This window comes from Pyxicephalus adspersus, chromosome 12 (genome assembly GCF_032062135.1).
Source record: "Pyxicephalus adspersus chromosome 12, UCB_Pads_2.0, whole genome shotgun sequence".
NCBI classification, from domain to species: Eukaryota; Metazoa; Chordata; class Amphibia; order Anura; family Pyxicephalidae; genus Pyxicephalus; species Pyxicephalus adspersus.
In genome coordinates, this window is record NC_092869.1 from 32901493 (window position 1) to 32927981 (window position 26489).

General features: G+C 38.6%; 1 protein-coding gene across 1 annotated transcript in view; it reads left to right on the plus strand.

Annotated features, from left to right (window-relative positions):
* The window catches only part of SYNE2 (spectrin repeat containing nuclear envelope protein 2), a 202439-nt gene that overhangs the window by 126601 nt on the left and 49349 nt on the right, over nt 1-26489 (plus strand). The window contains exons 62-77 of the mRNA XM_072427657.1: nt 121-255; nt 2086-2295; nt 3934-4023; nt 4993-5112; nt 6629-6829; nt 9657-9824; nt 10844-10975; nt 12605-12801; nt 13845-13977; nt 18134-18316; nt 18905-19030; nt 19520-19696; nt 20448-20603; nt 24479-24625; nt 25505-25675; nt 25896-26029. Coding sequence (XP_072283758.1) covers nt 121-255; nt 2086-2295; nt 3934-4023; nt 4993-5112; nt 6629-6829; nt 9657-9824; nt 10844-10975; nt 12605-12801; nt 13845-13977; nt 18134-18316; nt 18905-19030; nt 19520-19696; nt 20448-20603; nt 24479-24625; nt 25505-25675; nt 25896-26029 — 2480 coding nt within the window. The remainder of the gene's footprint in view (nt 1-120; nt 256-2085; nt 2296-3933; nt 4024-4992; nt 5113-6628; nt 6830-9656; nt 9825-10843; nt 10976-12604; nt 12802-13844; nt 13978-18133; nt 18317-18904; nt 19031-19519; nt 19697-20447; nt 20604-24478; nt 24626-25504; nt 25676-25895; nt 26030-26489) is intronic.

Consider the following 26489-nt stretch of genomic DNA (forward strand, 5'->3'; position numbering starts at 1 on the left):
CTTTGATAGGCACCTTGCCATCTTTCTTGCCACTGCTCCTTCCTTTACCTCTCCTTTATGTCTCAGAACTTTACCATGTTTGAGAGTAAATCACAATTTAACAAATCTCATTTTTTTTAGGAAAGTGGAATACATCTGCACAGCGCTCTGTTTGTGTGGCTGTGCTCAGTTTCTCAATGGGTGCAGAAGGTAGAGAAAACATTAGATACAGATATATCAAGAGAAGAAGTTTCTTTGAAGCTGGAATATTATGAGGTAAGCAAGTGTCATCTATACCAAATGTCTGTAGTTTCCTAAAATACTCAATCACATAGCATTATTTTTGCAGACACATCTCCCAAACAATTTATTTTATTTATATTGCGTTTGTATGGAAAATTAGCAAAGATGAGTTTGGTTTTTTTGGTGGTCAACTTAGTAGAGGTAGTAGGCAATTGACATTCTAAGATGTAAATAAAATATTCACTATGTGTGATACTACAGAAGACTGTCAGAGACAGTGAGCATCCTACAGGAGATTCTTAGGGACTACAGTCAATCTTTTTGATTCATGCTAAATACAATTTTTTTCCCAAACGTCAACAACCAAGTTCAGTTTTCAAACATGAGTGTTGGAGAAACGGGGTGTTGAATGTAGTTTGAGGCACTGGCAGTAAAGACAGCTCTTGTTTACCACAATTTATTAAATTGGACGTATTATTCAAAAACACAAGCAGCAATGAGTATAGACTATTGCTTTATGAAACTATAGGAATTTTTTTATTTTTCTTCTATTGAGAAACACAGGAAGTCATGTACCTTCTAGTTATACTGTCACCACAATAGGATTGGACTTTGGCAAACACACAAACAAACAAGACCAGCCCAAGGTAAACCTTCCTACAACAAACATTCTTCCATTTTTTTTTTATAGCCTTAGGAGGGTGGATTTCTTTTGTCAGTTCTACTTTTGGAAAATGAGGACTTCTTCCCATCACCTATACACTTACAGTACTGTGTAAACCAGCTAGTATTTCTAATCCTGTGCTACAGGTTGAATTTGTTAATTATGGATCCTCTGCTCCGCTGATTACTCCTCAGACTGATTTAGATCCAATGGGAGCGTGAACTCCTCCGATAAATTAGTGGGATTTGAGTCCCAGGCCTTAAAGTTTACTCGGATGGGCTTTCCTTCTTGTTCAGTCCTTGGTTGGGTTTATATTTGTTTATTGAGTTCTCTGCTTCCTCCTTGCTGTCCCAGGTTCTGAGGTGTAAGGAGGATAAATGATAAATTCCCCATTGTTGGTTTTGATTAGGTCTAATTTCTGGGTGGGTCAGGGGGATTCCTGTTTCCGGACTCCTTTTTTTTTTTTTTTTTGCAACTGAACTGTTCTCATTATCTTTAAATACGTAGGAATTATATGGCTTTTTAGCTACCTTTTGTTTCTCCACATTTTCCAGGTTCCTATGGTTCTGATTTTCTCTATGCAGAACTTTGTGCCAGCTCAGCATTGAGACCGGGTCTGTTCTGTTGGTGTTCTTGTTTCCGGTTTCAATCTTGACTCAAAGTTCTTCACTTTCAAGGTTTTGACCTAATAAATTGAGCAGTTACTTGCCGAGTAACCCATATTTTCCCTCTATATTATTTCTTTATCTGGTTTCTCTTCATAAATCTTTTGGGCTGCAGCCATCATGATTTCTTTAGAGTATGCTCTGAAATTCTTATCTCAGATTAGTCCAATCTCTACTGGTAGATTTTTGTTCAGGTGGCTGCCCTATGGGCATGTTGAATTCGCTGCTGTGACTACCTCTTAGTTAGACTTCTTTTGAAAGTCTCAAAGGTACAAGACTTTCTGTTTTCCCCTTTGTCTTGGAGTCCATTATGTGTTTTTTGGTCATGCTCTTGGTGCCCCTTCCTACAAACTGAGAGATGCTGGTAGTAGCAGGAATTATTCCGGGCTGGCCTGCAGGTTTTTTTGTTTGCCAGTATCTAATCCTCCCGTAGACAGCAGTAAAACAGAAGGTATTGGATTTGCTGTGTCCTTCTATGGACTATAACTGTTTACTGCCTGTGAACCCAACTAAAAAAAATTATTTTCTTTTCAGAAACTTTCAGAGGATTTAAAATCACTTTCAGAAGAAATGAGAAAAAAAATGGACTCTCTACTAAAGCTTATCAGCCATGAGGGCGAAAACGTTGGTGTTTTATCACAGTGTTATAATGACATAAGAAACTGGCTTGTTCAAACTCACGGTGTCTTGTTATCCAGAACTAAACGCATGCGCGAAGAACTGAAAAAGCAAAACAGCTACCAGGTAATGTGAACAATTTGCTCACAGCTTCTGACTTTCATAAAAGCATTATTCTTTCATTAGTTAAAACGCATGCCTCAACATTTTTATTATAAAGAACCTATGGCCTTGTGCATACAATACAACAAGAAAAGTGCTAGTGTTACAGCCACAGATTTATTTTTGCCTTGTTTTTTATGTCTGTGGTATTATGGGAAAATCCTATGATATGACTACAAAGGTCTGGGAACCTTTAAGAGGAGTTAGAAGACATTCTTAAGCCTCCATGGCATAGAACTAGCTTGCTTTTGACTGTTAGGCTATACAAGTTTATTTTTGTAGCATAGTAAATATTAAAAGCTGTGTCTTCTGTATTAAAGGTTGCTTTCACTTGTGCATAGGTAGGGTATAAAGAGCTTAAAATATAGTGTTACATAAATGCAGGTGTATGCAGAGTGTAACCCTAGTGTAATTTGGTAATGATTTATTACACAACATTGAGAAAGATTTATTACATAACATGTCAGAATAAGAAAAAAGGTGATGCATCCTAATCTATCAGCAACCTGACTACACTGATGAATCCGTGCAATTACCTTGCTTTGCTATCCTATAAGCCTTTCCTAAATATCTACATATATATATACAGACAAGTCCCAATTTATACCAGCGTTGCCTGCAGCTTGATAGGCTGTGTTACCTTCTGGTTGGAGAGGAGGCTGCTCAGGTAGCAATGGCTGATGATGGGAAATTGGCTTGGTACTGGGTCAATGAGAAGCAAGCATCTAGTTTTGAAAGATCTCCTTCTAGTAATGGACTGGTGCAGTTTGTTCACCAGCCAAAGCAAACATAATATTGCACCATTGGAGCCTTGAGCTTGTTGATGACATCTGTTTGACAGTCTAACACATTTCTGAGATCATACAGAATTCATTCACAGGGGTATTTTACCTGCAGTTGATCTATTTATGACCTGTACTTGACCTGTTTCAAGCAGGTTTGCATTTTCATAGACGAGCATAGGTATGCAAAACGTTTTGATGCAAACAAAATCCAGTTGACTGGATGGGTTGATTAAAACTGCAGTGATCAACTTTAAAATAACAGATCCTGTTTTTTGTAATTTGCAGAATATATTTACAGCAAAAGTATTATACATCATACATACACTGTCCTATACTTCTTCATACCAAACTATAATCCAGCACTTCCGGGTGTGTTGGACTTGGCATCCCATGCTGATCACTGTATTTCCTCCCACTATATAATGTCACTACAGAATCCATTAATGATTTTGGCTGATTGCAGGAGTCCCCAGAATTTTTTTACTAGATCTAAAGGACTCAATTATTGGATCTGTCAGAGTAGTCAATTTTCTATTTTCCAGTAGTTTCAATGTCTAAACTGCAATTCCTACATCACTTGACCTATCTATATATATATATATATATATATATATATATATATATATATATCTAAATATATCTCAACACATTTAGGTTTGCAGTAAATCATATTTTTTGTATCAGCTTTAAAGCAATTTGAAAAATCTGTTGTTTCTTCATCTCTATCAAATTTTTTGTATCAGCTTTAAAGCAATTTGAAAAATCTGTTGTTTCTTCATCTCTATCAACCAATTTTTATGGTTTTCTGAAATTTCAGAATGACGTTCGACAACTATATGACATGCTGATTAGGAAGAAGACTGTTTTACAGCAGCTGGGCGGACGTGAGGCATCAGAACTGTTTAAGGTAACTCTGTCTAAAATCTCCATTTGTTCCTAAATGGGAAAAGATATGATGGGAATCTGGACTCTTGTTAGAACCCATTGACAAGTATTAATGCATTGGTTTTCATTCATGGAGTTGTGCTGTTATAAGTGGACCATGTCACCAAACCAGTTTTTTCGGCAACACTCTTACTGTGCATTTAACATATTTTATGCATTTATTTATTTAAAATTCTCCCTTGTGTACTGATTAAAACCTTTTAGACCTTTGGTGACCCTGGGAATAATGCATCGTCATCGTGGAAGTGATATCAGCAGCCCCAGCCAACTCAAAGCTGTAATTCAAGTAACAATCTATATTTCTCTTTGCTCCTCACCCCTGTACATAACCATTTATGTAGCAGCCGATGGAGGAGCAAAGTGAAGGCTCTGCACCGGCACAGACAATAATTACCATAATAAAAAGAGGAGAAGGCTATGGCGTACTCTTTCTAAGATGGTCAAATTTTCCAGCAAGTTTAGAGGCACATTGTAGGGAAATATATATAATTAATAATGGAAACAAAATAAAGTATTTTGCAAATGTTGTGCTTTACCTGCAGTGGTCTAGTTTAGTAACAAAATCTCTTGAAATCATTGCATTCTTTTTCATTGGACTGGCAGCACATCTTAAAAAAACCTAGATGAAAGAACTGCATTCATTCATATCTAAATTTAGTTTTAGGTGATTGTTCTAATAAATCAATATGTATATTCCCAGAAAATGAGCTATGACCCCCCCTAAGATTAAGCAGCTAGTTAAGTTCCTACAGCTCAAGTTTACTTTACCAGTGTCAGTGACTGAAGAACTGGTTATGTGACATCCTTTTGAAATAAAACAATTCTGTATCTTACTTTGTAACACTGATAATTTACTGTTGTAAGCAAAACCATCACTTCAGCATCTGATTGTCTCATTTGGTTATACTTGTGTTATATGTTTCTGTTGCAGGAATCTGCTGATTATGAGACAGAACTTCACACTATTGAAAATCAATTGTCTGTGCTGAGTGAGAAGGGAGAAAAAATGTCAATCCCCATATCGTCTAATCAAGAAATTCACAAGTTGCAGGTTTGTATGTTTTACTGACTTTTAGGGGATAATGGGAAGTCAGTGAGCCATTAAAAAGGAACTATACCATAAAAGTATAAAAATGTAACCAGACAGGCTCTTTATTGCAGAAGGACAGGTGATGTCCCTTGTGCAATAAAATAACCTTACCTGCCTGATCACAGTGTTTTTCATCACCTGTCCTCCCTTCAGTGAGGTCACCTTTACCTGATCCCTTTCCTGGATTTAGGTCTTCAACCATCTTCATTGATCAGGCCAGGATGATGTAACATGGCTGCAGCCTCCTATCCTGTCTGTAGTCTAGCCAATAAAAACCTTCTCCTGTGCACTAACTTCCCCTAGATTTAAATAGATCCCATAGATCTGCACATACACGTGAGCGTTCATTCATTCCCTGGTTATCTGGCACATAACTGATATCATACGCTAAGCTGCACATGTGCAGCTCATCATTTTCCTAAAAAAGAAGACAGCGAACTGGCAGGTAACTATGTTTTATTGCAGAAGAGACATTGCCTGTCCCTTCCTGCAATAAAGACCTGCCTGCTCGCTGATTTTCAAAACAGAACTATAGTTCCTCTTTAGCATAAAAATAAACTGAAGTTCCACTGCCAATAATGACCACATTGCTTTTTAACATACAAGCCTCGTCTTTAGAGTTCACATTCAAAATTAGAGCACACTGTTAATGTAGAACTGTGACCTCCTATTTTATTATTATTATTATTATTATAATTATTGTTATTAATAAACAGGATTTATATAGCGCCAAAATATTACGCAGTGCTGTACATTAAACAGGGGTTGCAAATGAGACTAATACAGATAGTGATACAGGAGGAGAGGACCCTGCCCCAAAGAGCTTACAATCTCCTATTAATAATAAAATGTGATGCAGCATGTATTGTTTTCACTTAGGGCTTTTGCAAAGTCCCACTTATCCTTGATAAGTCTGACTTTTAATGCAGCTTCTTATGATGGTGTGGCAACAATTCTGCACTTCTCTGGAATTTAGAGTAGAGTCACCACCCTCATGTAGGCTGGGCGTACTTACTCTACTGTGGATGCGTATGTACAGCTCTGTGTACCATTCTAGCATAGTTGGCTACCAGTAATAAATAAACTCCTGTGTGCACATGCAAGAGTTACACCATTCTGCCCTGGTCAATCAGGATAGCCGGGGATCCTGAACCCGGAATAGAATTCAGCCATAAATAACCCGCCTGCCTCAAACTTTAATTGGTTAGTTGATTCTACTTTAAGGTCACCACATATGACCTGAGAATGCTTAATGTGACTGGAAGGAAAGACGTCTAACCAGTGGATTAAAATTATAGGATTCTTACCTGCAGAAAAAGTAGAATAGTCTTTAATGGGACATGGCAGATTTAAAACACAACATTTTATAGGTTGGATCTGACTTTGAACATTTGTAATATTAGTTTGTTTTTAAAAAAAATTTATATGTATGTGTAAGTAATTGTGATATTATAAACATTATATTTTCTCTTTTTAGGATGTCCTGGATGAGACATGGCAGATTCTCAGAGTAAAGCAGGATGAATATAGCAGTGCGGTCATTGCCAAGTCACAGGTTGACTCCCTGCTGCGTGGGGTAACTGATCTGGTGTCTTTGGGGAAAGAAAAGATTTTGAAGAGCACTGACTTCAAATGCACAAGTAAAGAAGCCTTAACCTCCCATTATCAGGAATTCAAGGTACGGGTGGCTTGCAGATTCATCAATTTGTAATATTGGTCGTTGTAATACACAAAAATTACGACATATAACCATGATACAGAAAGATATTTCCTGCGCTGCATCTTTTTCAGTAATACAATATTCTACTGTATTGGAATCTTACATAGGGAAACCTACAATTACCAAGTCTAAAACGTGAATATAAATCAAGACATCAGCCATATAAAACAAGCCTGCCATAAGTAGAAAATTACCTATAGGCTGGGCTTCAATACTTTCTCAGGTATACCCAGGAACAAGTTTGCAGATCAGGAGTTCTGATGACATTTTTTATCTTTCGTGACCTGCAGGTTTGGTTTGCGTTAATGCATAGGTTCCTGTACAGCTAATTTGAGCTTTTCCCGTGCAGAGCAAAGCAGCAAGTTTGCCTTTATTCTTCACACCCCAGCAATAAAACCCCTCACAGCTGTAGGTAGAAAAGAAAAAAAACTTCCAGGTATCGTAAGCATGTGGCTTACTTTCTGTAGTATGTCCTAGTACTTGGTGACACTGTTGGCTCCCTTTACTTGCAGCTAGTAAACCCTGTATCAAAAATTAAAATCAAAAGAAGATTTTTTACACACTTGCCTGCAACACTGATTCACCCACTGATAAATAAATCTTCTAAATCCAATATTTCTGACATTGTCAAATTCCTGGTTCCCGGCAGCATGCTATGGTTCCTCCCACTGCCTATTACACCACTATAGGACATGTAGGTGATGTATGAACCATTGGGAGAAACCACAGCCCATGGCAGGGGACCAGAAATTAAACAAGTATTGGATGCAGAAGAATTTTCAGGTGGCAGTGGAAATGCCAATCTGAAGTGCAGGCAGCAGAAAAGAAAAAAATGAAATGCCCTCTAAATATTTACAACCATTGGTAATTACGTGCTAGTCATTTAGCCAGGGTTGTGGAGAAAATATATGTGGATGCTGCTTGAGAGAAGGTGGGGTATCTGCCCTGCATGGGCAAAGCATGGGTTCAGGTTTAGTATTCCTGTTTTCCATGTGTTTACTGATAAGGTAAAGGATTAATGGTGCCCTTTTAACTGCTTAGAGATTTGTTTTTTAGAGGGTTCAGGTAAACTATTTCTTAAATACCAACCATAAGAAATGCCCATGGCCTTTGTTCATAGTTTAATCTTCTTACAGTGTTTTACCAGTTTCCTGTCCTCATTTCCCACTCTTTATCTCCTAATCTTCCCAATGTTCACAGAAGCTTCTTCTTTATAAAGTCCTTATAGGATCTATACACAAGTATAGTACACAAGCTTCATTGGCTTTTTTTTTTTTTGCTCATTCCCGGTTGATTATATAATGAAACTGCATAACTTCAGATGTAACTGCTGAAATATTCCACGGGCCCAGAGACAGTAAATTGGACTCTTGTGTTTCCTAGTATACAATTTTCTTGCTCAAAATGACATATGTGCTGAACCTCTCCACTGCAAAGTCACATCATTATTTTGTTAATTCACAAAGGTCATGGCATGGGAAGAAAAACAAGAGTTTTCAAATCCTTTTCTTCTGCCAGGCTTTTGTTTTTTTTCTTTATTGCTTTGGTATGTGCTTTAAGCCGTGGTATGTGCTATACGCTGCATTTAGAATAAAAATGAGGCAAGTTTGTCCAGATGTATGACCAGATCTTTTATGCATATCCATGTGAACCACGGTAAACAAAAATATTATAGTATTAAATAACTTATTTGGATAGAAGGTTTTATAGGTTTCACTTAGAGCCGCCATTCCCAACCAGACTACCATCGATCTATGGAAAACTGAGGTTCCTCCGAGGTTGCCAGGGGTTCCTTGAGTAGTGGCCCTCCTTTTCACAGTGCCTGCATAGTCCCTGGACTAACACCACTTGGCAGAGCCAATGGCATGATACCAATTATCTTTTTAGGTGTTTGTAAAGGTGGTATTCTATCAGTTAAGTTAAGGGGGATTTTTTTCAACTAACTACAATGAAAGGTTTCCCCAAGTTTTGATATCCATTCCTCTAGGGTTCCTCTAGGACAGGAGTCTGCAAACTTTTTTGGCTACTAGGCCAATTTAGGAGGTCAAGAAGCCACACTAGGCCCGACTCTCTCTCTCTCGTCCTGCGATGATGGCTTCGCCCCCCACCAGGAAGGTCCCTGAAAGGAAATCTCTCTCCTCCGCAATGCATACAGAGGAGAGGGAATGTCCCCTTACCCTGGCGGTGGACATGGTAACGCCGGCCACAGTAAATAGGGAAGGGAGGCATAACAAGGAGGCTCAAGAGCCACAGGTTGCCGACCCCTGCTGTAGGGCAATGTTTCTCAACCAGAAGTGATTGTGTTCTGCCTGGACAAAAAATGTGCCTTTAAATACATTTCATGGATCAAATGAGATTTTTGTTATTGATTTGCAGGCAATAGCGTGTCTCTACTTATACCCTCAGATTCGCTCTATTTAACTGTATTGTTCCGAATGAGACTGAACCTGAAAACATAAGGGACACATTTTTAAAGCAGTGGATATGACTTTTACCAAACATCAATTACTAAGATTCACCTGTAAAGATTGTTTGGTGAATATCTGCATTACGCATCACACGCTCATTGAGCCACCTACAGCTACAAACACATTGAATAGCATGAGAACTAGTTGACAAGAGGCGACAGTCCTACCCAGAAGCTCAAGATTGTTGATTCTGACTACAAGGTGTTACATAAAGTTTAGTGGACTTTTAAAATATAACCTAGCAACTATGTTCAGTATTTAATTAACTTTTACTTCTTGCCTTAATTGTTTGCTTTTTTTTCCTTTTTCCAAAACAGAATTTCTTTAACATACTGGACAGTCATGTTCTCTTGTTACAAGCACTTGCGTCCAAGAGCTCCACACCAGCTAACTGCAAGCAAATCGCAGAGACTGCGCTACATGAAGCGGATATATTGAGCAAAGAAGCTGACACTCATTGTGTTCATATGATGGGTATAATGAAGGTAGCTAGATGAAGTGTCTGTGCTGTTCTGTAGCTGTGGGAATGAACTAGTGTAGGGCACTCCTGATAACTTCACCTCCCCACCCTTACTGAATGAATTTCTAAATCGAGGCAGAATGACCCAAAATTTTATTTTTTGTTATCTGTAGTAGCAGTTGTAGATAAATTCACCTTGGGAAGCTGTTTTAGGATCTGTGAAATATCAATTATTATAGGACAGGGAAATCACTTAAAGCAGAACTATTGTTCTACAAAAAAAAATCTGTGATCAGGAAGGTTCTTTATTGCAGGCAATGTCCATTCTGCAATAAAACATACTTTACTGCCTGATCTCTGTCTTCACCTATGAAAACTATGCCGGGACGTACCAGGTATCCCAGGGCTGCCAGGACTAAATTAACTCCCACATGCATGCAAAGATCGGAACCAGGAAAAGAAGATGTCTGCTCAGCGATGCAAAATTGCAATCAGACAGGTAAGGATATGTTATTACAGAAGGGGTATTGTCCATCCCTTCTGCAATAAATGACCTTCCTGATTGCAATTTTTAAAGGTAAAGGTTCAGTTCAGTCTTGCTATGTTGCCTTACCTGCACCCTTTCTATTAATTTGATGGATTTAATGAAACCTTACTGTTCCCTTACATACCTTATTTTAAACCCAGCTATGTTGTCATTGGGTCTCTCTATCATATGCATGTGAATGATGGCTGGTCGGGGGATATGGAAAGTCAGCAGGTTGTTCCTTCCTGAAAATAAGCAAAAGTAGAGATACTTTTTCAATATTTTTTGTTCTTCCCATCAGTAGCAGCTAACTAATGGCTGTATAGCATTTGGCTAGTATTTATAGTACATTATCTTCTGTGATTCGTTACCAAGAATGTAATTCAGAAAATCAGCATTATATCATAAGGTGTAATTTGCCATACCTTTTAGGGAACATTTACTATTCACAGCATTTTTTTTTCATCTTGCCTGTTTAGTATGTCTGTTTTCAGTAACGTTTTTTCTTTTGTCATCAGGAGTGGGATAAGTTTAATTCAAGATATGATGATCTTCACAAAAAGATGGAAGCTCTTGAATCTCTGCTCCCCACAAAAAATTTGGTGGAAGAGTCAGAAGAAAGGGTTAATGAACGACTTCGTCAGTATCAGGTGATTGTCCCCATCTGATGAATGGTGTTCTAGTGTTGCAGCAAGTACAATAAAAGTCATGCTGCACCTTTTGTGCCAATTACAAAGAGAACAAAAGGTGTGGCTTACCTACTGGACACACCCACTGCCACCACACCCATCTTATGATATACCTAATTCCATAACTAACAGTGCAAAATCCTATTTGTGCTGCTTATATTCAGTTTTTTATCAGTCTTTTCCACTAAACAGTGCAAGCAACAAAGCCATTTCAGTCTTTTATTCATTCATTTGGTTTTATAAGTCCGGTTCTTGCTGAAAAGTATACAAAATAAAAATTGCAGCACTTTCAATGGAATTTAAATGAAACTAATTGTTTTTTAAAATAATGTTTTACGTTTATATAAAAATATGTCTTTTATAACATTTAAATCAGGATACATTCATGACACCGGATTGATTATAATTCACAGAGCACAATGGAAACTGTTTGACTGTGGTATGAATGGTTATAGAACCATCCAAAAAATTCAAGGAGGGAGGAAAAGAAATCACCATTATGGCTCATTTGCTTGTGTATATAAATATGGAATTGAGCTAGTGAGCTATGTAAACAACTGACTTTTTAAGTTGAATGCAGAAATACATGGATGGATATGAGGACAGATGAACAGATATAAATATATGTATAAAGAAATAAATGGATGAATAGATAGAGGGATAAAGAAATGGATGTATAGATACATAGATTGGATGGATACAGGTATTGTTGGATGACACATGGATGGATAGATATAGAGACTGACAAATGGATGTGTTGATATGGATTTTGTTGGATGAATACAAAGATCAGTACAGAGATAGATACATAAGTGAGCAAATACAGAGATAAATGGATAGAGAAATAATCAGATACATGGGTGAATGGATACAGGGATGGGTGGATACTGAGATGAATGAATACGAAGATGGCTTGATACAGATAATGGGTGGATGGATATAAGCATGGGTGGATACTAAGATGGGTGAATGGATACAAGAATGGGTGGATACTGAGATGAATGACTACGAAGATGGCTTTATACAGGGATTGGGTACATGGAAAAAAGCATGGGTGAATACTAAGATGGGTGAATGGGTACAGGGATGGGTGGATACTGAGATGAATGAATACGAAGATGGCTTGATACAGATAATGGGTGCATGGATAAAAGCGTGGGTGAATACTGAGATGGGTGAATGGATACAAGGATGGGTGGATACTGAGATGAATGAATACAGAGATGGCTTTATACAGGGATTGGGTGGATGGATAAAAGCATGGGTGGATACTAAGATGGGTGAATGGATACAGGGATGGGTGGATACTGAGATGAATGAATACGATACAGGGATTGGGTGGATGGATAAAAGCATGGGTGGATACTAAGATGGGTGAATGGATACAGGGATGGGTGGATACTGAGATGAATGAATACGGAGATGGCTTTATACAGTGATTGGGTGGATGGATAAAAGCATGGGTGGATACTAAGTTGGGTGAATGGATGCAGGGATAAGTGGATGTTGTAATAAATACCGAAATGGAGTGATAAACCTATAGTGATTGCTACAGAACGAAGTCCAATCATTGTTGTTTTATATTTTTAGCAAATTAAAGCACTTCTTGATGAAAATGAGGCCGGACTGAACTGTGTGGCCATATCAGGGAAAAAGTTGCAGCCTCTCTTGCGCTGTAGGGATCTGGACTCCCAAGTTCTCAGGTTGGAGCGCCAGTGGTCACAGCTAACCCAAAAAGTCGGTCATGAGCTGCACAGACTGGAGTCCCTGGGAAACCATTTGGCCAGGTAAGGAGTGACTCAATCAGTCCACAAATTGTATGCACTGCTGTTTTCCACGCATGGCTGAAAACACAAAATCAGCTTTTACCTCCTAGGAAAATCCATTGCAAATTTAATTTGCTTTAGTGAAACAGATTCTTGGAAAAAGTCATACAGTGTTCCAGTTTAGTAAATATAATCTGTGTTTGTTTAAGAACATTGGGTAATACTGCTGTAATCATTTAAGGGAGCAATGCAGCTGTCAGACACATATTGTACTAATAGAGAGAGTATCCGCTAAACAGAGCTTATGCGCTTATCTGAGAGGCTTTAAAGGGATCGTGTGGAGAAATGGGAAAACCCAATAAACTGCTCGGACTTTATTGCTATGTAGGTTACTTAGTAGTATTTCCTTAAGCAGTCTTTATCAAAGTCTTTATGACTAGTTTGTATCAATATAGTTCTGTATATAAAACCGCTGGGATAAGGTTAAATATATACGTGTTTACTATTTTACTTTGCCAAGGGATTTTAAATTCTTCTGATTTACACAGTTCAGGCCCAATACGTAGGCAGGCAGGTGGTGTGTTCAAGTCTTGGTTCAGCAATTCAATTATCTGTGTTACATCCCAATCTTCACCATGTTTCTGGGTCATTATTCACCTATACTCAATGGGCTGAGAGGTGATCCAAGCAGCAATACAGCTAAACCAGGGTTGGAGTGAGGACACCACTGTATTCCTGTTCTGTTTAGGAGGGTTGTATAAATTTATGGCACTGGGTGTACTTTTAATTTATTTAGTTTTTCTAAATAATGATTAGGGTTGCCTCTTCAATATGTTATTGGTTGCTAACTGACTAGCCCAGTGTTTCTCGACCTTTAAAACCTAGAAGAACCCCTAAAACAACTTTCAGGACTTCAGATAGCCAAATAGTGTAATTTAAACTGACCTGAGAGTCACAAATTGCTCATTTCTTTAGAACCCCAAGCAACCTCCTGAGAAACCCTGGTTGAGAAACACCAGACTAGAGTATTCAATGCAAATAATTATTTTTCCCCATTTTTTCAGTTATAACAGGACATCTACTGAATTATCAGCCTGGCTGAAGTCTGCCTACCAGAAGCTGAATTTCTATAAGGCGCAATCACTGGATGTCTCTCAGGACTTGGATACCATCAAAGGCAACCTCCGCAAGTTCTTTGTAAGTCCTTCTTTCAATACGATCTTGGAGCTGTCCTTACTAAACTGTCCTATTGCACAGTTAGCCTAATTCAGAAAAGTTCATGAAATATTTATATCTAACTCAATAAATTAATCTTCGATAGCATCCACCACTTAGTTTGCCCTAGAGGATCTTCATAGTCCTCAGGTGTCAACACAGGTTTCTAAAGCCTAACAAGTATGTAACTTTTGAATACACTTAAGCGGCCCACTAAATATTCATAACCCCTGGCCAAACTGGTTACAGCAGGTTTGAAATCAGATAGCTAAAATACCCCTGACCATATGTTAAATCTTTACCTTATCCTCTGACTAGGTAGACATTCTAAGCTTGCTAGATATTACTAGTTCATTTTCAGAGACGCTCCTCTTCTAATTCAGTCACCGATATAAACACCAGTTGCACCTTGATTATGTCCAGCCAAGTTTTAGAGATTGGGACTCCCTCCAATTTTTACTAATTTAGGGAGCTCAGATGGAGAGATTTAGTTTTTTCCATACTTGTGGTAGGAAACCATGCAGTTCGCTGCCCCTATGCACATACCAAACTGCTGCTATAGACCCAGGGGCTGCAAACTGCACTGCAGGCTAACATTTTTGCAAATGTTGCCCCTGTGGTAGAGACGTGATTCTTCCTCCATATGAGAAAAAGCAATCTGCAAAGCCAGAAGCAACTTCTGGGAACCACACCAAGATCCACCACAACTGCATGCTAGAAGATGCACAAAAAGATTCCCAGCTGCTTCCAATAATTCAAACAGGAGTGGTTGGAAGTGCATTATTCAAACAATGCCCAGTCATCTGCAAAAAAAAATCTTTTCTTGCAAGTGATTGGATTATTGAAGTCATCAGAACTTCAACCCAACCCCAAAGCCTTTATAACCAGAAGCTATACAATAAGGCTTTCTGTACAGCACATGACTTCCCTTGCACAGTCTTTGTATGCAAACGTAGACAAAAAGGTAAAAATCTGCTCAAAATGCAAATCTAGGAACAGTTTGGCTACAAGTTCCACATGTGAGTTTACTATGCACTTGTAAAGGGGTCCTGAGATGTTGTTTGATGTAACATTTTGATCACAGAGACCAAATTATCTTTATATGGAGAAAATAGAGTGGTTAAAACAAATGAAAATTCTTATTGGTTGAGAACTCTTAATGGACAGAAAAATCAGGGCTGTCCCTTTAGACCAATATCTGACCAGCCTGTGATCTCAGAGGGGATGAGGTTGGAAATTTGTCATTATTTTCCAGGGCCCTCTTCCAGCAGAAGGTTTACAAACTTTATTCACACTCAGCACTCAGAACATCCAGTACAAATAATAAAATCACCGCCACTCGCCAGAGATCACCCAGCTGATATTTTTGTTGGGGAATTTCTTGACAAGAATATTAAATCATTTTCCAGTCCCAAACCTCACTCCCAACTTCCAAATCCAGTTGTGCCAAATGCACTCTGCTCAATACAACGTAAATAATCCTCTCTGTGCACAATTTGTTCTGCTCGTTCGGGGAGATTAAATGTAGATGTTCCGCACATGAACCCTGCCGCTACCACATGGTAATGGGATTATGAGTGAACTCACCAAGAGCTGTGTTCATGTGCTTGAGATACATACAGATGTGGTTTCTGCGGTCAGATACTAAAATAGGACACCTGGCAGACAATTTTTTGGTTAGCTGATATGATGGAGAAGCACTATTTATTTTTGCTTTTACTTAATCCTAATTGGTATTAGGCATTGGAATTAGAACGCAGAAATGTAAAATGATAAGCTGTTTGGTAGACAGCATGTCATCATTATAATTTAACAAAGTGTTAGTGATATATTTGGGCAGATATGAAAAAGAAGAACTATTTTCACCAATTATTTTTGATTGAATGTCAGCCATGATGACACAGTGGTTGGAGCATTCAAAGATAGAGTGGTTCCCTGTAGACCAGAGGTCCCCAAACTCCGGCCCACATCTGACAGGTGGGCCATGGCTCTGGCCGGTGCACCCACCAGCGGGGTCAGGAGAAGGACCCTGCTTGGGGGGTGCATCGTCCAGAGCCGGGAACTACATCTCCCGAAGACATCGCAGGCTCAGGGCGGTGGGCAGGTTGTGTCTCTAAACACAATCCACCCGCTTTCCCATCGCAAGCTCAGACCTGAGATAAGAGAGTAGTACATGGTAGTACTACATGGTACATTTCCCGCCACTGCCGCACACTGAAATCTGCAGACACTGGTTCTTTAAGATCCAGCACTGCGATGCAAGTGTCCCAGCATGCCAACCATTAGGAGTTGCACAGGATCACTTGATACCAAAGTAGCTCTGAACCTAACCTAAAAAGTATCTAATGCCAAAACATTGCTTTATAGTTTTGGATGCAGTGCAAGTTACTTTTTTGCTGAATATGTCCTGTTTAAGAAAATCACCTTCACTTTCTGTCTCTAAGGATACAAAAGAAATCAAAATAATATTCCAACAAAATTGAGGGAAATTGTATTGCTAGACAGTTGTCAAAAAAATAACAATTCCCTCTCATCGGGACATATAGAAAGGTTGAATCCACATAGTGAGAAAGCAGAATGCAATAAAAGTTTGATGGGTTCTAAGGCTAAAGTTATATTTTATAGAACAACAATTGTAACAGAAATGCATAGGCTGGGGTTTCTGACCACTTTCTGTTACAAGCTTAGAGGAGTGGGCCAAAGTGGGTTACCGGCACTACTGTTAGGTGTGCAAGGAAGGTGTGTCATGTGTACCTGAGTAACTGAGGACACGTAGGCCACATGTTTGGGATAGAGGGGGCTAATCTCAATATAAGCTTGCTTCAGTCTCTAGGGAAACTTCTAAAACTCTGGGGAACCCAAAGCATGTTGCTCAACAGGGGGAATCCATACGGCAGACACTTCAGAGGAAGCGCTACTTTTTAATTGTTTTGCTAGTGATGAACAGACTAAGCTTTATTATCTGTTTCTCTATTGTTTATGAGATCCAAATTCTATCTTTACAGCTCTCCCAAAAAATATATCACCTATCATGTACATAATATAGGAAAACCACATATTTCATATAAAAGATCAGTCCTCTCTTACCATACTTCCATAAAAACCTATAATAGTAGTAATGTTGTTGTAATATGTCTCTTGTGCAGGATAGGAACTAGTTAATATCGTTCCCAAACTTGGTAATCCTGTCCAAATGAAATGCCAAAACCTTTCATCATTTTCCTGACACTTTGTGTATTGAGACTTTTCTTTTAATCCAGCTTTCAATAGTCTTAGCAGGAACAAATAAATATCACTTATTTCCAGGGAACACGTGAAAAAAAACACATTTGCTGGTAAAGTCAACTTTCTTCTGGGGTTATAAAAAGTTTTATTTGTAGTATTTTCAAACAGAAGTATAAAAGTCTCTAAAGCTTATCAGATAATAAATGAGATGGAATTTTTATTGTAGGAATTGATATTTCCCTCCTGTATAATAAACATGGATGCATGCTGTGGAAGTCATTGGAAAGTCTCCTTTGGCCTAACATGCAAGCTGGAAAAGCAAACATTTGTTGTGAAATGGCTGATATCCAAAGAAAAGGGTTAAGGGAACTGGACACCTCTCCATATCAATGCACTACTATGAATTTTTGTAGTTTTATAACCATTTAACATCCAATGGAACATGACTCCATAGTTCTACCACTGATATATTTACGTTATAACATTAGTGGAGCCAGAGCTTAATGCAGCAGAGTAATGGATGGACCACAAACCATCCAGAAAACTTAAAAAATATAAAATTTTAGTTCTATTCCAATATTCTGACCACTTCCCCACTACCTTAAACTTTTGCCATTTGTTGATAGTTACTTGTGTTTTAACCCATGCTGCAGTGCACACCTGCCCCAATTCAGACTTATTAAATAGATTTCAGGACATTGAACCCATGCATCAACAACAGATTTGCCTGACTTCTATCTGTTTGTACTGTTGTTTGAATTATTCCTAAGTATTATTTTGGCTGCCTTTACACCCATTTACCATTCATCAGAGTGTTGTCAGTTATTGTTTTGACCATATGCCTGTTTGTAATGTCTAACGGTTTATACTGTTCTAGTTTTAGCTTTTATATCTATGTTCTGTTTCATTTTAGGAATTCACATTGGAAGTGGATGAAAAATCCTGCTTAAAGACATCAGTCTTGATCACTGGTACCCAACTACTCCGGCTGAAAGAAGCTGACCCTAAAATGCTGAAACTGAGCTTGGCTAAATATAAGGAGCAATGGACAGGATTAATTTCTGCATTGCCACCAATTCAAGAGAAATTACAACAAGTAAGCATAGGCAGTATTTAAGAAGAATGTTGAAAATTTGGATGATGAAAATTCAGACATCATGTCATTATGTACTGGGGTAACTGTAGAACTTGGGGGCAAATGAGCCACAAGTGTGCTAGCTCCTAAAATAATAGGGAGGTCCCTTCACAGGTTTTCCCAAGTTTCGAAACCTCTTCCACGGTATGGCAGCAGTTTTGAAATAAGATTGTGCCAACCCCTAAGAGACGGACACTAGGTAAAGCTTGGATTGGAGCAAATGATTGATAGCCTGCACTATATTACATAAGGATGCTATGTTGCATTATTTTTTAATATTAATATAAGAACTACTGAAAGTAATTATTAATTCACACCCTCTTTTTGTACGAAAATGATTTTGTTCCCTGAAGTGCTGTTTGTATACTGAAGTAAAGTTTTGAGAGTAATGGAAGTCTCATTACTAAGTTTTTAATGCAAGCCTGGACTGCAGACCAGGCGGTCTGGCATACCTCCCCAACACCACCATCCAAAAGGATTGGGTTTGCTTTGACATTATATCCTTACACAGCCGCCTATAATGAACTTTTTGTCAACTCAACTTTACAGCTTTTAATGGAGAAACTGCCTTCCCTTCAAGCAACCCAAGAAGTGATGGAATGGATGAGAAATGCTGAGCATGAGACTGTTCCAACCACTATGTCAGATATCAGAGGCCTTCTTCAAAAATATAAGGTAATGATCAATTATAACTGGTGAAGAAACATGAGCTAGAATGGCTATTTTGTTTTTTTTAAGTTTATACATTTTCAACTTAATTTACTATATGTAAATATTTGAAAAAAATGTAAAAACAAAAAAAGGGGGTTTCCAGAGCACCATGGAATACCTAAAAAGATATAATTGCATAGCAACTTGTTTTCAGGCTTCTATTTATCTTATTGGAAACACAGATTCTAATAGGAGTTAAACAGTGTAAACAAGTAAAGGGATGCAATGGGGTTCTAATTCTCCCCTACTCTATACAAAACTAAAAAAGAAATGTTTGCCTCCATGTACATTTTCAAATAAAGCATTGCTAAACTTTAAGGGTCACAGGTTGACCAGACAACCATCTTCTTCACTATAAACCACTCATCTTTGTGTCTTTTCTATCAATTCGTTATTGTTGATTGTTATTGGTTGTTATATATATAGTGGATTTATTGTATGATTTATTGACAGTCACTTCAGAAGGAAATGAGCCACAAGCAATGCATTGTTGATTTTGTCAACCAGTCGCTACTACAACTTAGTGTGGGTGATGTGGAAGGCAAGCGATATGAGAGGGCAGAATTAGCTGAGCGGCTTGGAACCCTAAATCTACAATGGAACATGATGCAGGGGGACATCAACAGGAAGGTATGTTTGTAATACATTCACTACTTGTACTTTATACATTTTTTATCTGTACGGTACAAAGTAAAACGTCAAACATCAAGTTAATTTGAGCTATTACTTCGCCATAATACATGAGCACCATAAATCTTTGTCCATATTCTATATTTTGTTGTGTCTCGAGGTTGATTCCCATATGACATCCCATATTTTATCACATTTTGCACAATATTTACTATTTTTACTTATTTATTAATAAAATACCAATTTTAATGAATGATTTCATTTGGTATCTATCTATAAGTATAGAATAGTGATGACGGAAATAGACCACCAGATTTAGGAACTATTCATACTTGCTGCTACCGCCCATGTGCCAAGCCTTCAAGACTTAGAGTGCCCTGTGCTGTGTTAGGGTAGCTCATTCATTAAAATGCCACCACCTATGCTATTTTCAGCAGAACACGGTAGTATGTTGCAGTGTGCCAGAAAAGATGAATGTTATTTAGAACGATTTGCATGCATCACACCAACGAATAAGAAGTCCTGCAATTAGAAGCTTGCATTTTCCTTGGCACAGATTTTCTTTAACCGTCTCCGTTCAGTCTTATGTGAACACAAGTGATCTGTCATCAGTGTTCTTGCTTATATTGTGCATTGGCACCGTATGACCTGGGGCCACCACTGCTGAGATGTCATGCCGGGCTTTGTCACTTTCAATGTAAGGAAATGTACTCATACATCGCCACTTACTCTAGCACTCTACTCTTCTCAGATTCAGCACATGGAACAGACCCTTGAGAGCATCTCTGACCAGGAGAGCAGAAGGCAGTCTGTAAACAATTGGTTTGATGCCCAGCAAGTCAGACTGAACAAATTGCAAAGGCCATCAAGTCTAACAGCAGCTGAGAGTATCTTAGCAGAGTGCTTGGTAAGTGCTGGAAACAACTCAAGACTTTGTCTAACGAAATCGTAAGGAAAGGCTGAGAAGGAAACATCTCCTACAGCTTCCTGCAACTGCTGGATTAAATATATATGTTGTGTGCACTTTATGTGGAATGTGGAATGTGGGAATGTGACCATTTTTTAAGCAGCTTGTAAGTATTTTATATTTTGTATAATAAGCTGAAATCCTGCTATGCTAATGTAAGCTCAAACAACATTGCACGGCAGCCAGTGATGAAAAACATAATTCAAAACTCTTTGATACATCCAAGTGTAAAAAACACTCAGATATGATACAAATTACAGATATGGAATTAACCTGTCTTTAGGGGTGCTTTGCTAAAGGAATATAGGCTTGAACAAGGTGAGTTATCACCTTGCAAGGGATACATCACTTAGCCCAGTGGCCCCCAACCTTTTGGGGCTTATGGACCAATAAATGCACAAACTCCGGGCCGCACATGCGCGGGGAGTCGTGTGTCTTTCTAGAGTGATGTCATGATACCTAAACCCGCCTACTCTACCATAGCAGGTCTGAGCCAGAGACACAACCCTCCCACCGCCCTGAGCCCGCACTGCGCACCGGGGACGAGGTTTGGGGCTCTAGCTGGTGCGTCCCCCCAAGCGGGGTCCTTCTCCTGACCCCGCTGGGGGGTGCACCGGCCGGAGCTGCAGCCCACCTGTCAGCCAGTAGTGGGCAGCGAACCGGGGGTTGGGGACCCCTGACTTAGCCTGTTGAATAGGATGAAACTCTTCTGACTTCAGGCATCCAATCATGTACAAGAAAGATTCTTCATTTTTGGATTTTCTTGAAGGTGATTGTATATTCTGTGCAGAGTTAACTACCACTACAATCAAAAGGCAAGAGGATAACTCAAGTAGCCCAAAGTAGCTCAACAGCCCAATTTCCCTTAGAAAAGCACCCCTGGGTGTCAATATTGCTTTATGATCCAAAGAAAACGAAAGATCTCATTCAGAGATAACCTCATTCATTAGTTAACCTCCCCAGTGTTCCAGTGATTAACAGTCCCAGTGATTCGATAACTTAACACTGGAGACGGCAAAAGAACTTCCAGGTAAAGTGGCAACATCACAGTTGAACCAGTCACTACCCACGCATTTCGACCACTTGACTATAGTCTTTGTCAAGGCTTTCTGAGGTTTTCTATATTGCGTAATTCCATTTTTATCATTCAGTCTATTCGTCAGCTTATCTTAACAAACACTTCCAAAATAATTTTTTTTCAAACATTTTTTCATTTATTGAGAGAACATTGTTGTGACAATATCCTACCTTAGCTATTCATCCATGTAGATTATATATCTCAATAACCTACATGTCTTTTTGTAACCATATGTATTGTGGAAAATTGGAAATCCGACAGTTATGGGTTACTTCATTTTGAAGTCCTTCTTTAAGGCATATAAGCAACAATATGAAAAACTTACTGTGAGGTCATTTCTGGAGTTTCAAACCACAATTTGTGTATATCTGTTCAGAACATATAGGAATATGACTTGCTGTTTTTTGTACTGGAAGGGGGTTTACGCTTACTGTTTATCCTGATCACTGTCTCTGGGACAAAAGTGGGGGAAAATCCCAAATTGGAGTTGAATTTCCACTGGAGCAAAAGTGAAAGGGAAATCTTTCATTGGAGACACTAGTTCCATTTATTGCTTATGCTCTTTGGGCATAGTAATTGGGGTTACTGTGCGGAGACTCGATGATATTGCGGGAACTCACGATAACGCGGCAATTCAATTAGGCTGGATCTAACAATAAATAACTAGGGGGGCGTTAGGCCAGACTGGAATACTGGTTAGGCTGTATCTGCCCTAAAGGCCAGAGTACCTATCTCTACTCTGGAGATTGCTAGGGATTCTTTGCACTGTGGCTAATTGATGATGCCTACATAGTTCTGGGGTCAACACCAGTTGGTAGTCCCACCTGCATGATTCTAAAGGTGTATTTGGTGACTATAAAGGTGGTATTCTAGCCACCATTGTAAGGTGCTTTCTTTCCACTTTCCTCCAGTTTAAGATTTTTTTTTTTGCCTCTGACCAATAATTGGTTTTCCCAAGAGTTCCAAAAAATTTTTTTAGGGGTTCCTCGAAAGTAAAAAGGTTGGGAAAGGCTGCTATGGAGACACGCCCTTTCATTTCTAGATGCATCTCTGAGACAACAAGTATAAATAACTATAGCCAATAGGACACAGAAATCAGAAATTCCTAGGGTTCTACTTATACAGCAGTGAGAGAATCAATTATTGCCATGGAAACACATGGACGTGGAAGATTTTTCACCAAGGAATGTCAGATTCACTGGTTTATAATTAGACACCTTAGTGTCATTGTGACCTTATGGTAGCCTTGTGCCATATTCATATGGGTTTGTAAGGAATATGTGTCCTGGATATTGGTGTTGCAGACCTGTCTGAAGGTGACAGGTCCACTTTGATTAAAAAGACAACATTGATGGTATGAGCTGTGTGCTTTCTTGTGTACTTTGTGGAAGTAAAAGGGCAAGTAAGCATTCGGTGCCCAGATTCTCTCTTGATGAAAGTCTCTCTCCGACCGGAGGCTGAAGCAAGAGATTACTTTAGTTCGAGCAGAGGGCAAACAAGGCTGCAATTGTTTAAAATGGCCTACGGTGGATATTTTGTTCCTTCGGAAAAACACTAGTTGTTTGGGAAATAAATGTCAGCAAAATGTTATTGCCTGATAAAGTTCTTTTTTAAACCATATGAACCCTTACCTATAAAAAAGTTTGTTGCTTTTCTTAACTTGACGCAGAATGTAAATAATGTTAAAGGGAAGCTATGGCTTGTTTTCAGAGAGAAAATTTTCAATGTACATTTTCCTCCATTAATCATCCCAGTCATTTGTATTAATTGTTTTCAGAGAGAACATGTTCCCCATTATTTGATAAGAATAAACATATGACAGCAAATCAGCATCTGATGGTAGATAAGTAAAATTTTACATCCTATTCTCAGTGTGTTAAAAGACATATTTTCTACTACCGGTAACACCACAATAAAAAGAATGTGAACTAAATAGGTAGCCTGCGATATTGGCTGCTAGTAGCTATATGATGAGGAATTCTGAAACCTTTAGGTTAAAGTAGACCCACCTGCATGATTCCAATGATGTTTTGGTGTCTATAAATGTAGTATTCTAGCCACAATTTTAAGTAACTTGCCTTCAGTTTAGGAGTTTTTTTTTGCCTCTGACCCCAATAATGGTTTTTTGCAAAATTATTTTAGGGGTTCCTCAGAGTCTTCCATAGAGTCCCTCACATTTCTGGATGCATCTCTGGACATTAGTAACACCACAATAAAAAGGATGTGGACTATATCGCAGGCTGTTTAGTTCACACCCGTTTTATTGTGTGATATTGGCTGCTAGTAGGTATATTATGAATACAGATTTCTCATTCTTTATTAAAGGGTCACAGGCATTCTCAAACCTTTACATTATAGTATCATCTACAAGTGGATTGGATACTGTCAACCAAAACAGTTGTTGGTCAGCCCCGATTAAACCTCTCCTATGAGCAGCATCCTGAAGTTTTATTCTAGTCTAGGAGGATGGACATTTTACTCTATTTCTCTTCAATCAAGAATCCTAACCCTGTAGCTGCAGCTGTTCTACTAGAGCAATTTTTTTGCATTGTGTATAACGAAATATATATCAGTGCCTTTTAGCCGGGCGCACCAGCTGGCACTTTTCAGTAACCAACCGGTTGTTTTTGGATGGTTATTGAAACGTTGGGACACAATAGAGGGGCTTTCACCGCCTACATCTTCTTGCCACCCAGCTTATTACTGACATCCTTTTAACTGTTTGTTTTGCCTGTAGGAGCTGGAAGAGCAAATAAAAGCCAAATCAAATGCTTTGGAGGAATTGGAGAGGAGTGGAGTGCCTGCCGGGGATCACAGTGTTTTCCAGAAAGGTGCATTGACATCAGAAAACCTGCTGAAGAAGAGGGACGCTCTTGCCAGTCAGGTCTGTATTTCCTCTTCTATTAAATAAAACCTATCCCAGTGCCCAGCAAATGATCTTATACATAGTGATTATCATTTCATTTGAATGGGCTGCTTTATGGAAATGAACACATTACATAAAGTACAGTCCTTACTACAGTACAATACAAACAGGTATAATGGGCCTCAAGGGTTTGAGCAATACCACGATTCTTCCCTCTCTATTTCTATATCACGTCTCAGCATCATTTTTCATCTCTTGCCTTGTAGCTATAATAAGAAACTGCTTTTTTACCCATGATTAGGCTTGTAAATGTATCACAGGAGCAACTGCATGGAAGTCATGTTGTAAACACACACTACCTAGAAATACAACTTCAAAGAACCCTTTCCATATATACAATGAGGCTTTACATTGTTCATACAACAATCTTCACACATTTTCATCTTGCGAAAATAATCCTTTTGTAGGGGAGGCTGTTGGTAGCCAAGACAGCATTGTTTTGCTGAAGAAGGAAAGTAATGTCTGAACATGGAGTGGGGCAGAGAGGGTGGGGGGATAGGTGCCATAGAATAGAGTTCCATAACACAGAGACAATACTGAAAACTCTGCAGGGGGTTACACTGCTGTCACCCCAAAAAGGAAATTAAGATTGCATTGAATTTTTGGCAGATATTTTTTCTGTACTAGCTCAACTTTAAAGAGTTTGCATATGAGAGAATGTGTTTGTATTCCAGACAATTATGTGTTTTTTTTTTTTCCTTTGCCCTAATAAAAAAATAGTGCGATACATTTCATTTTATATTTAACATATATTTTAAAACTGTACTGACATACTTTTCTTTGTTTCAAGCGTTCTAGATGTGTAAAATGTGTATTTGTTCATTTTGTGACTTACAGGTTGCAGATTTAAAGACTTCCATACACTCTTTGTTGACACACTGGAAGATATATAATGAAAACTATGAATGTGTAACGAAGATGTTGGTCAAGTTATTGTATGTCCTCGGCCAAGCCCAAAGACCCGTGTCCTCACTAAATTGTCTGAGGCACCAGCTGAAGATACTGCAGGTAACATCCCTTATACATCACAAATATTACTGTGTGGTCCAAGGATCCAGACAGCTGACAACAAGGCGTTTGACACTCTTTATCCATAATAGGTCCTTTCGCTTTATTGCTGATCACAAAAGCACAGCAAACTAGAGAAATGTCTGGAATAATTGAATGTGATTTAAAAAATGTTCTAAAGGGAAAATCCATTATTTATAATGTATTTCCTTTCATTTAGTCTGCACAAGAGGAGGCGGAACAACATCAGGATAATTGGTCCAAAATCCGAGCTGCTCTGAAAAGCATGGAAGGTCTCTGCAGCCCCTCAGTCTTTGCCATTCTGGAACAGGATTGTAAAAAAGCTGGAAGCAGGTATTTTCTGGAGTTATAGATGACAGTTATAATATTAATATACAGTATGACATGCTGCTTTGCATAATATACTTAAGAAGGTTTTTTAGGTTTACCAGGAACCACAAAAGGTTCACATGAACAAATGTCCTGCTCATGTCCTACTACCTTGGCGTCTGGCAGTGCTGAAGTATTGAACTGTCTAGCAATAATAGGTAACTGACCAGCCAGCTGTGCAGAACACTGATATTTCAGCATTGTAAACTAAAAGCCACATTCTTCATAGCCCTCTTTATCAAAATTAGTCTGCTTGCCTTTGCCATTGAATTTTGTCTCCCCTCTGTAGATTTAGGTGCTCACTATATTGCTTCTTTGAATATTTTTTGTTCAATTTTTGTATCGTTTAATACTCACAGCTTTTTGGTTGTACCTAATGGATCTTCTACTTATTTTCAATATTGTAGCCATTGTAGATAGTACT